Source organism: Chelmon rostratus, chromosome 20, assembly GCF_017976325.1.
Source record: "Chelmon rostratus isolate fCheRos1 chromosome 20, fCheRos1.pri, whole genome shotgun sequence".
NCBI lineage: Eukaryota > Metazoa > Chordata > Actinopteri > Chaetodontiformes > Chaetodontidae > Chelmon > Chelmon rostratus.
This window is the reverse complement of record NC_055677.1, coordinates 7,203,912-7,216,871: the sequence shown is the minus strand read 5'-3', so window position 1 is coordinate 7,216,871 and position 12,960 is coordinate 7,203,912. Positions and strand designations below refer to the sequence as shown.

The 12,960-nt window shown below is 41.8% G+C and overlaps 1 protein-coding gene across 1 annotated transcript in view; it reads right to left on the bottom strand.

The window, feature by feature from the left end:
• The window catches only part of asap1b (ArfGAP with SH3 domain, ankyrin repeat and PH domain 1b), a 60,815-nt gene extending 49,681 nt beyond the window's left edge, over positions 1–11,134 (bottom strand). Inside the window, exon 1 of the mRNA XM_041961192.1 lies at positions 10,428–11,134. Within this exon, the coding sequence (XP_041817126.1) occupies positions 10,428–10,553 (126 nt within the window). The 5' untranslated portion in view covers positions 10,554–11,134. The remainder of the gene's footprint in view (positions 1–10,427) is intronic.
• Positions 11,135–12,960: the final 1,826 nt, after the last annotated feature.

Sequence of the window (12,960 nt, the reverse complement as noted above, 5' to 3'; positions counted from 1 at the left end):
CCGTCAGTGCTGTCCCTCCAGGCTTGAATGACCTCAGCAGGCACTTGGCTGTTCTGGGAAAGGTGCAATTGAAATTCGACATTGAAAAGCTGCATCAGTTGTTTAGCTGCGGACCACGCACACACAGACACAGTCCAGGGCCAAACACGATCAAAGCTCACAGAGATGCACTGTTTACCCCTCAGGCCACAACAAGACAGCCAGCCGTCACAGGACAACAGTGTCTCCTGGTTCTGCGTGGTAGTCCTTGAGGACAACGTAACCACCGCGCTGATATAAATCATAGAACAAGAAAAACAGACACAAAAGATGAAGAGAGGAAGATCTGAGATTGCTTTGTTGCAGCTAAACTACAGACACAAACTATAATAACTAATTAAGCAATGTTAGGGTCTCTTAAAGCCACCCTAAAACACTCAAATGCATCACGGCTGGATGATGTTATGATCATATTTTTCTGAGCACTGACAATACTCAAATATCATTAGCGATGCTTTACTATAATATACAATCTAAACTTCAGTAAGGACAGATGATGGCCACTAAGGAACAAGACTAAGAGTCTACAGCCATGTCAGCCAGAATGCTAACATTAGCATGCTAACATGCGCACAATGACAATGCTAACGTGATTTAGCAGACAAAATGTTTACCATGTTCAGCATTTTAATCAAGAGTGCTAACATGCTAACATTTTATACTTGCCACTAACAACAAAGTGTAGCTGAGGCTGATGCATAGTTTCTTTAGTTTTACAGGTATTTTGTCATAAACCGAAAGCAAGTTATTACAGTCCATCGGTCCAGTTGGGAACGTGAATGTCTGTAAAAAAAAAAAAAAAAAAAAATCTATGTCAGTCCATACAATAGCTCAAAATTACAAATGTCAACCTAATGAAGGAGGAAAAGCGGGGGATTCATCCTCTGGGGCTCACGAATGTCTGTGCGAAGTTTCATGGAAATCCATCCAGACGTTGTTGAGATACGTCTGGTTGGACCACAGTGGTGGACCGGCCAACCAACAGATGGACATCCCCATCCCTAAAGCCACACTGCTAGCATGGCTAATAAAACTGTTACATACATCTGCAACCTACAAGGATCTAAATGTAGCACACCAGTTCTGCTGTTAATTTTAAAAGAGGCCTGCTCAACAGAGTAACCTGCAGAATACTCGACAATGAAAATAATCAACTTTCATCATTAAACTTCATTTTTAGAAGCTGACACACTTGAAGACCAAAAGTGCCATGTAAGTGTATCACACTGTGTAGCTGCATTGAATCTCCCCATCACGGATTAAAATGGCTGTCGATGGGGAGACTTTAACACCATCTATCTGGAGGAGGAATGCTGCAGACAGATGTGAACACTGACCCACTCTTCCCCCGCCTAAATCTGGGGAAGAGCAGGGGGGATCAGGGTGTCAGGGCAGAGTCTGGTCCGGGGCTAATCCGCTGCCGGGTAATAGCCCTTGATGATATACGCAGTGCAGCTGTGGCAGGAAGGTAGGCCAACAGCTGTGGCCCACAGACCGATTATCAGATTTCAGCCACAGACGGCAAACAAGCCGACAAACAAGCAACACAACAGAGTCGCACCTCCTGCTGTGGGAGACAGAACAAATCAGAAAATGGCTTAGACGTTTTTTAGCATTTATGGAGAGAGATTTAAAGAGACATTTCCTCGCCTTGGATGCTCTTTTATTTCACGTATCATCAGTCTGACGTTCGGTGCATTCCTGGACTTAATTTGTGACGTCGTGTTGCAATTTACCACTTTGGTCTACATACCTTCCATAAACCGACCATGTTTACTGTCGCACAAAACGAAACTGCAGTGTCTCAAATCCCATTTCACAATTTCATATCGAAAGCGCATGGCTGCCCATACACTCAAATATAAACAAATAGCAAATAAACCAAAAACAGGCTGTAATACGAGCAGATGAGTGTTTAAAGCTGCTCATGTCAACCTCTTCGTTGAAATTCCAAGTTGGAAACGCTGAATTTCTGACAGCCACAAATCTGTATCTACCACATGGTGGAAATAAACACAAAAATGTCAAACTGGTGGCAAAATGTCAGCAGAGCCTCCATCACTGGCAGTTCCATCTACGAAACGAGCAAAACTGTTTATATCTGGTTTCACTTGTCAGCAAACCGCTAACAATCTGTAACACAATAAAGAAAGCTACTGCATGCTTAGTTTACATTTATGTGACGTGACAACAAAGCTAGTCGTGGGGCGCAGCCATTTTGAAATCATGTTTGACCTCTTCCAAGTCAGAATAACAGGAGATTTTCCAGTTCTTTACTTTCTGACAACATGAATGAAGCATTAGGCTATGAGCTACAGTAACTAAGCTAGTAGGAGCTCACCATAGATAAATAAAGCCCTTTAAAGGATAACTTTCGTTTTTTACAACCTGGACCTTATTTGTAGCATTAAATACGACCATTTACTCACCCTGACAACTTTGGTGGCATTTGGAGTCGTTTTGAAGAAATTAGCCCCAGAAGAGCGGCGCGTATATCCGTGTAATGCAAGTACTCGGGGCATCCATGCGCAGCCTCTATATAACGCATAATCTGCGGCGAAACTCGTTCATAATTCAATATTTTGTTATGATATGCTGGTGCTAATCCCCTCTCAGCCCCTGGTGGCATGTTATCAACATCCAGCGTCTCTAGACAACTACCTCTGACGTGGATGATGTCATTACCGAACGCCAGGCGCTGCAAGCAGCCAGCCACAACACGGCTAACTCTGCAGCGGTCGGCTACGAATAGGCAATAACGAACCATAGCTGTGCCAAACTACAGCTAAACTAGCCGACCGCCGGCTCAGAGGGGAATAGCACCAGCATATCATCACAAAATATTGGAATATGAACGAGTTTCGCCGCAGGTTATGCGTTATATAGAGGCTGCGCATGGATGCCCCGAGTACTCGCATTATACGGATATACGCGCCGCTCCTCTGGGGCTAATTTCTTCAAAACGACTCCAAATGCCACCAAAGTTATCTGGGTGAGTAAATGGTCGTATTTATGGCTACAAATAGGGTCCAGGTTGTAAAAAACAAAAGTTATCCTTTAAGGGGCGCTATTGCATTAGCCGCCAACCATTTGCTAGCACACAGAAGCGGTCAAAACGCAGCACTGGTGTCTTTTCAAACTGAGAGTCTCGCAAAACCTTTTATAATTTGTAACATTTTAATTTCCTTAATCGTCTTTTTCACTCTTTTGCCTTTTCCCTTTCCTCCATTATCAACTTACGTGGTCAATAAGCGTCACTTGACCCCAGTATAATCGCTCCACTGATGACATGAACGCTTCAAGGCTAAGAATTTAATTTGAGGAGATTTAGGAGATACTGTCTCTTTTCTTTCAGCCCTGCTGACTACAGTAAGTATTTTAAACCAAAGAACTAAATGCTTGAGTCTGAACTTAAAGCAACTGTCGAAGTTATAGACTGTTGCTTTAGTTATAGTCAGCTCGGCTAGTTTACAGCTGACAGGTGTAAACGCAGGTCAAAGGGTCAGAAAACCCTGAGCTCCATCCTCATCAACAACAAATCCAAGAAAACTAAACACTATAGCAGTCGTGTCACTGTTATATCACTATGCTGTGATGAAAACACTATTTAGTCTGCACTGAAAATGTCAAAACTAAGTTTGTGAAACTTGGAAATGACCACTTACGCTGCTTTTTTTTTTCTTCGCAGTGCAGTTTAACTGGAACGAGATGTCATGTGAGTAACTGTGCCAAGGGACGAAAAATGCTCCCATTCTCTCACACCGTGTGATTCACTGGGTTTGGTGACACAAGGGACAAATGATGAATAAAAAAACCATAACTTCATTAATAATTGAATGTGACACAGCTGTGCTGCTCAGCTGCAAATGTTGCCGAATGGAGCCTCAAACAGCCAGCACTCAGTTTTGTTATGTAAAGCCAAGTATGATAAAAACTCGTCTCGTCCTTTTGAATTATTCACCGTTGTTGCCTCATTTCAGGTGGTGGAGGGATTCAAAAGCAGCCCTGGATCCAAATCAAGCAAGGACATGGAGAAAAAAAACTACATGATCTAATTTATCTATTTACGGTATGAAGGAATAATTCAATTTTAACCAACCACACTGCAAAATATAACAATCAACAAGTGTTTTTAATCCTCCGAACACTCAGCGTCCACTAACAGACAGGCACACGGTAATTCAGTGTTAATTAAGTATATGACAGACAGCAGGCCAAACACATAAAGCTGTGAGGAGCAGAAATGAAAATGAAACTCAAAGTAGTTTCCTGCCAACTCAGAACTCTGTGTGATCAGCGTAGACACTGTTGGAAGCGGCCGCTGGTGGACTGGATGCGACATGTGACAAGGCCGAAGCCTCACATGACGTTGTGTCGATTTGGACGTGGCCTAAGGTGCTTTGCAGACAAGCGACTTGAAGCCGTGACAGTTAACAAATCGTGCATCTTTTACTATACGCTCTCATTCTGGAGCCAAGACGAAACAACGATGCTTTTGTGAATCGTAAACACGAGCTCGCAGTCTTTAAAAGAGCCCTATGGGTGTTCTGTTATAAACAAACATGGTCTTGTTGTTTACTTACAGAGTTTTTCATTGTGTGTGTCCTCAAGGCCTTACAAACATGTTGAATGCATTTCCTACACACTGCCTTCTGGGTCACTAATTTCTCTTTCCTCCTGTCCTTGGAAATGTGGAAACAACAGGGACGAACGTAGCATTTTAGTGTGTTATGAAATTACCATTTGCAATTCTTCTGCAAATTGCTGAAATATTCTGGACTTTTAGATAATATACCCACATTTTGGGGAATAAGCTACATCCTCTAGCTTCTACTAATTGATAGTTTTAATTATGAGAACAGCAGGCTTTGTTTCGTCTATTGAGGGCTGTAAAAAAGATACAATTTAATCTCTAATAGTGTATTTTAGAGCTGAAACCATTAGACAATTAGTCAATCCACAGAAAATCCATCTGAAAGTAGTCGTTTTTCAAGCAAATATGTCAAAATGTTCCTGTTTCAAGCTTCTCAAACATGATGATTTGCTGCCTGTTGTTCGTCTTATAGACGAGGTGATTACTCGACTAATCTGCAAAGAAAATCAGCAGCTTAATTGCAGCCCCAGTGTATCTGCGAGCTTGGTGCTCATTTAGCAGTCTCTGCTGTCTGAGTGTGTGAATGAAAGAGTGATCAAATGGAAATAGTCAGGACTCGTCCAACTGTGCACCAACTGTGAACATGATACTGATTTCTGAAAACTGCTTTTTTTTTGGTTTTAAACCCGACACTGTACTCTGTGTTCTTGTGTCTTTGCTAGCTTTTACAGTGCATTTCTGCCACATATGCATTTTTGAATGTGACAAAAACGTGTATCCCATCGTTATCTTGCTCCACAGCTTCATTAGTGGTCACAATCTCCACAGGGCTCCACTTAGATGAGCTTCTTCCAGACTGTGACACCCAGCATGTGATTGGAGTGACATGAACTCGTATAAACTGACAGAAATAAACTCTCAAGCTCTTTAAAGAATGGTAAGAATGTTCAGACCTTTCCTAGCAACAGTTACGGGATCTTTTTCAATCTTTGAATTTCTCTACGATGACTTCAGGCGATGACTTTCAACGTAAATACGCACTGGTTTGGAATAAAAACTCCGCCTTTCATTCAGCTTTGTCTCCAAATACAGGATAGCATCAAACTGTCTAAAGTGTCTCCAGATTAAAATGCTGCGAGGGAAAAGGCTGTTATATAAAAGTCAAAAATATAAAGGGCCGCTGCCTATTAGGTCAAGCCAAGCCATGCTTGAATAGAGTGACTGTGAAAAGTCAACATTTTTCTGCTGCAGCCCATGTGATGTGGTGTGAGAGGCACGCTCAAAGGAATGCCAATGCAGTGAGGGTTTCCCTTGTATCGCTGCTATGGCTCGCTGTGGTTTAGGAAAGCAAACCCAATGACGCAAAGTGCCATCTGTGGGGTAGAGAGGGAGACAATACATGCCCCACAGGGGAATAACAAGTGCCTGCTGCTGCTAATTTTAATTTATATCAGAGAAAATCTGAGAAAGTCTTGCAATAACCTCTGACATTTTCATTCAAATGTTATATTTGCTGTTCTCTGCTTTATAGTATTAATAGTTAGTTGAGTTATTAAGTTTGCTCTTCTTTGGGAGGAAAGATCCACTCTGATGAGGTCGACATGTTATAGGCTGCAGTTTGTGTGGAACAAATCAGAGAAAATCAGATTAAGAGCATATCTTAAAGTAACTGTGTTTAAAAGACTTTGCTGGGAGACTATTATTTTCTTTATCAATTAATCTGCTGCTCATTAAGTCTTTCAGTGACTGTGTTTACATGCACAAAATATTTCGAAAGAGACAATATTCTTACTAAGCTATTAACATGAAGCCGTGCATCCTCTGATTAACAGCCACCGCCTCCCTCTTTAATTCATTCATTCATTCAACAACCTTCTTGAAAAGCTTTGTGTTTCATATCTGCTCATAACAAACTGCGCAAACTGCAGTGAAAACGTCATTTTAGACGCATATTCTGAATGTGCTGTATGCATGTCCAAAGCATGCTCCTAAAACCAGAATCTGCACATCCCACGTGTTTTAATCTGAAAATGTTACATTCGGAATGAGGCCTAATTCAGAAAATCTAAGAAGAATATGCTGATTACATAATCCGTATCAAATTCAGAATAATAGCAGAATAATTACTCTGCATGCAAACGTAGTTATTGTCAGAAAACACTGAAAAATCACCATCATAGTTTCCAAGAATCTGACCAACAGTCCAAAACCCAAATATTCAGTTTACAATGATACAAAAGAGAGAAAAGCAGCAGGTCCTCATGTTGAAGAAACTTGTTGATAGCTTTGCTAAAACAATAACTTAAATAATTAATTGACAGTCAAGATAGTTGCCAATTAATTTTTACAGCCAAATCAATTACGCAACCAATTATTGCAGCTTTAATGTATTGTGTTGCTAAGGCAGTTGTATTAGACTAAGTGACATTCAAAAACAACATTAAAAATTCCCCTACGGCAATTAGCAAAAAAGACACTTTTGCAATACAAACTGTATTATAGTTTGTAATATAGGAAGTTCATAAAAGGCTATTCAACGTGTATACCACACTGTTGTATTTCTAGACTTAATAGAAGAAAGTAATAGTTTCCATTATCAGCGAACTCCACTACTGTTAAAATAATCAGTCGACTCTTTAGCTGAAAATTATTCAGTGATAATTTTTGCATTTGGGCAAATTTTAATAGGCAGTTTCCAGGGTAACCAGAGACAAAAAAACCCCACATGCATCATGTTTCTAGCCCAATGTTCGCGACACATACAATACAAAAGTCTTGGATGTCACAGATTGCACTCTAAAACATATAAATCCTCTTATTTTGGGGGGTTTTATCTGTATTGCGAGGGTGGCGCTCAAGACAAGGTCAGAAGGTCATAAAAGGGTTTTCCCCTTGATAACCAAAAATATGCCAACTAGGTGTTTTGAGCGCAAATTAACAAATAAAATTCTATGCCGATATGGTTAGTGGCTGTTAAGATATCTTGCTTTGGCCCGAGCCGTTTGACGGACAGACCAGCTCACCAACAATGTCCTTATCCTCCAGATCAAGCTGGCAGATCAAAAACGCCAAATATTTTTGGGTTACAGTGACTAAAATCCAACTATTTCATTGCTTTTCTTACCTAACCAATTCTAAGACTGCGTTCCAGGGCAATCGCAGCTATTTTTGACAGTTATGCAAATACTCCTTAGCTGCAGCTACTCTCTGGAATCTGGACGGACAAAAGATAATTACCACCTACTGTCCCTCCAACTTCACCAACAGAAAATCCATCACTGCTTCCTGGGAAATGCAGTCGAGAAAAAAAACACCACAACAATGGCTGCTTAGCACCCAAGATGACACCAAAATAAAACCCAGACACACCAACCGGCTTCCGGTCTGCCACCCACGCACACACCAACACAATGCCCCCATCTCCTGTGTCTCAAACAGCCGAGCCAACGGGCCAGAGAGGTTATTTTTCAGCCTTTATCTCTCCATCTCGCTGCTCATTGTTTTCCATATTTCTGCACTGATCTACGAGTAAACAGTAAACATCTCTGTGAGCTCTGCTGCCGCCGCGGGGAGAGAAGAGTTACAGGGTGGAGGCTGGTGAGTCAGGAATACTTTTGTGTCATTATGCATTGATCAATAATTGATGTGCGGCGCTGAATTAAGACGATACGATGCTGTGACATCTTTTTTCGTCTTTTCTTTCTTTGCACCTCCAGATGACTCAGAGAATGACTACCCTCCTGCGGGTCAACTCACCCCCTCAAGTTACAGCATCAAATATTCAAGCCGTACCTTTGCATAATTTACCTTGTCAACATACTGAGGAAATGACTTGAAGGGGGGAGAAATGGATGAATGCTTTAAGTTTGAGGACAGAAACCCAGAGCTCAGCAGAAACCCGGGACATTTTAAACAAACTCCTCTTCGGGCGATGTAAAGGCAGTTTTACTTCACTGCGACGACTCTGTCGGGTGTATGATGTAAGTGAGTCCCTACATGCCTACGCAGGGATGAAACAGGGTAGCTAATTTTATAAAACACACTAATCTGCCACTATCCATGGCTTTAGGCTGATGTCTGCTGCTTGTGCATTCACCACAGCCTGCGTCTGATGGGTGTATCCCAGTCTGAGGAGCCCGACAGACTGACTTGTCCTTCACGAACTGTTCCAGGAGCATCTTGCCTTTGTTTAAACACCAAAGAGCCTGTTGCTCGCTCTTTGGTGCCACCATAATGGTCTTCCTCGTCATGTGATCTCTGCAATTCCAGAGCGGCTACTGAAGCCCAGCGCACATGGCGGCCCTTTCTAACAGATGTTTTTCGTTTGTGCTGCTGCAGTCTCTCTCGGTTCAGAGGCACAGAGCCAGAGAGGTGATTCATGATGCGAGCCTTTTCCTTGTTACAGTCAGCAGACACAAACTGTGCTCCGGGTTGGGAGTAAACACGGCCCTGGTTCTGCTTTGAGAGATTTTCTGTTATTGTGTTATAATATGCATGTAAAGGATTGACATTATAAATGATGGATTGCACTGTTAGGCTGTTGAAGAGAGGACATGGCCTGTGTTTTTTCCTTTAAACAAACCATCTCTGGTTACTATCCTGCTCATCTTAATGTATACATGTGATCTGTACACGACAAATAAAACCCAGTTAGTCACTTTAAATCAGCAGAAATGAGAAGTTGGGCATCACACTCGATGCTTTTACAAGACAGATTACACTAAATACTGTGAGCCTGAAGTCATTCACGTACGCAAGCTAAATGTGTATTAAAGTGGGAAATGAGGTCACGTTTTAGCCTTAACGGACAACAGTGAAGGTGTGCGCTCCCCTGGTTTGATGCTCTATTTAATCATAGCAGGAAGGATGCCAGCGGAGGGCGATGGTGGGGGCGGGGAGGTGGGAAACACACACATACACGCATAACAACCCACCTGCCTGACCTGATTACACTTGCCCCTGCATGATCGAAGGTGACACAGCATCACAGAGTGGGACTTTGGGTGCGTTTCTGTGCAGCATTTCACTCCCAACAAGAGATCTATCAGTTTTAAATGCAATCTGGCCTATGTGAGTGTGGGGAATCTCTATAATCCTGAAACGGTTATATACAGAGCTGACTGCCAGTGCTTAGAGAGGGTCTTTCTCTCCGTGTCTCACACACACACACACACACACACACACACACACAGCCTGGCAGCATGCTCTGAAGCTGTGAGTTATGTAATAGTGAACACAGAGAGCTGCAGGCCTGAGTGCACATCCTCCTATACCCAACACTCTTGTACCAAAGCCATCCACCCCCTCTATTATTACTCTACATATCTGGCAAGAAAGAGCAGCAGATTCACAAACACGCAAGAGTTCACCTACACACACCAGCTCTGCACCATCCATCCGTGTGTGTGTGTGTGTGTGTGTGTGGAGAGGGGGATGTGCATTTTTGGATTAGGCAGTGAAATAGAATAAGTGTGCAACATCAGAAAAAGCACTTTCACAGCATCTGCAGCTCAACAGGTGCAAGTATTTTCTTTTATTATGCAACATAACAATGCATTTTGACCTCTTGTGGGATTCTGAAATGCTGTCAAATATCACCAGTTGAATTTAGGGTTGATTGCATGGCGCTTTGACTGTAAATAAACTGCATTTCACCATGAAAATCTGTTGTATTTGCATTAAATATCTTTGATATGATCATCTCTTTGGTTGTGTTGATTAATTAGGCATCTCCATCCATCCATCCATCCATCCATCCATCCATCATGCAGGCAGGCTGACACAGTGGCCTTACCTCCTCCAACACATTCACTGTGTTCCTGCAGCTCTGCAGTCGGGTGGTGAAGCTGGATGTTGTCGGGGAATTGTAATCCTCTGTTGTCTCCGAGAGAAACTCGGACACCGATATTTGATCCGGCATCCTTTAACGGGGGAAATGCCCACAGGAGGGTTGGCGATGAATGCTCAGAAAGACAAAACCATGTAAGATGTAAAAACAGAAAGAAAGCAGGGGGAGTCTGGTGCGACCGCGAGCCGATGGAAGGGAAAGCCGATTTTTTTCCTCGCAAAACTGTGTAAAACTATCGAGATGATTAAGACGTGTCTTCTTCCTCGGTGACTTCTCAAATGACTTCACTGTTCCCCAGGGGCCAATGGAGGAGGGAATTAACTAAATTTCTACAGGCTGCGTCCCCTCGGTGTGTCTATTCCTTCAGAGGATGTCTAAAAGCGACGCATTTATAAATAGTGTCACCCTGCGTCTAACTAAACCTCGGAGGAAAAACCGCCGTAAAGAATAGCGGATGCCCTCATTATGCTTCTACAGATGTTCAATAACCCGCTTGTCGTCAAAACAGCCCACCGTTACCAGCCTCTGTCTAAAATTTATCATAGTCCATGGCCTGCCGAGGTCGTCTCGAACTGCAGCGGGGTTTGGTCCTCTCTTCTTCAGCCGTAGTTTGTGTTTTTTAACGCTAAACGCTGCCGCAGACACATTCACTGCCACTCTCTCCTGCTCGGCCGCGCTCGAGCTTCTCAGAGCGAGCGTCAAGATAGATGGAAGGGTGGACGTAATTTCCGGGCCAAGTTGTCAAAATAAAACTCCCGTGGTGACTTCCTTAATACTAAAGATGAATGAATGATTAATGTTTCAACTAATCAGAGGTAATACGTTAAAAAATGGGTGTTATTTGATTGTCCTTGCCACATATAATAGGCCAATATACACACCTAAATAGTGCGCTAGTTTTATATGGGTCAACATTTTATCATATTGACACTTTCTGAAAGTAGCTGGCTCCTTTTGTCGCATTTTCTTCGCATCGCCCAAGATGTTGTGGTTAAATGACAAGTGTATTACAACTTAAGTGAACCAAAAGGCTCAACAAAGGGGGGAAGGCTCTGACCACTTGCACAGAAGATGAAGCCCTGCGTCATGCTGCCTGTGTAGGTTGGAAGGTGAAAAGTACTTGTACATTACCCAGAGTATTAGCCAATTTTAAAAGTATGCATGTATGTATTGTAAATTAATTGTTGTAGAATTGCAATTAATCATTTATGAGCGCCTCTAAAAGAGATTCTGGTGATATAAAATCAAATTGTTATCATAATGCACACAAATAGCTGAGCTACAGTTGTTTTGCAACAAAAAGCAGAGGGCTCTCATCGCGAAATAATTTTTACTATTTTATTTTGAAAGCAAAATTACCCGTTTTCCGTCATTTTGTGCTCATTGTCGGCGACTTAACGTAATTCTCTCCCACCCACCTCTGCTGGTTGACGGGGCCGAGGAGCAACTCTGCGCATGCGTGATCTGGAATCTGTTACTGGTCATTACAGTCATTTTCCTAGGCTAACATGGGTATGGGCTGATAAAACAGAATAGTAGGTTGTAGTGAGTTTGCACCAGTGTCCCCTGCTGTCAGATGAGTTTGTATCAGTTCAGTTCAGTTGACTGTCACTTTCACGCCGATCTCTTCAATGGGTTTTCTCGTGTTAAATTTATCAGTGTCTGTAATAGCTGCCCAAAGACACCCATTTTATTATATTCAATATTTCATTGTATACAGATTGAATATAATTGGGGATTTAATGGATCTCTGGAATAACAGACTCTTGTGTCTCCCTATGACGTAGCGTGTATCGTTAAGATAAAATACCTCTAAAATGAATACAGTTCAATTCATTTAAAACTTCTATTCAAAAATACTATTTTCCCCAGGAGAATAAGGTTTGCAGCCAGACAGCCACTCACACATCCAAAATATGTAGTATACATATATTACAATATGTATATGTGTAATACAAAAACAGATGTTTGCCACGAAGTAACATACAATACTTCCTTTTAAATTAGTTTCACATCTGCCTGGCACAAATTTTATAAACTTCTTTGAGGCAAGTTTAAAGGCAAGTTTAAACTGTCATCACTGAAAAGTAAATAAACATATGCAAAATCAACTAATATCACAATCTAATCATTTGTTTTTCTCCTTTTATTAGTCTTCTCTAGTCCTTGTTGCACTAATCCAAACATGGAGCGCCACCTTGTGGCCGTTTTAGAATCATGTTTTCTGTTGACGGGTTCCTTGAAAGGGTTAAATCTTGTCCTAAGCGAATGTATGATAAATGATAATTAGTATACCTATTAGTTTGGTTCATTCATGGTCCAAACTATATTTTTTTAAACCATAATCTTAACAGATGGTGGTTCTGTAGGGCGAACGTATTTTCTGGTAGGTTAAATCATCTAAAATATATTGACATGTAATCATTTGCCTTTTATTTTAGAAATATTGACCGGAAGTTCCGCTTTTGAGTCACGCTAT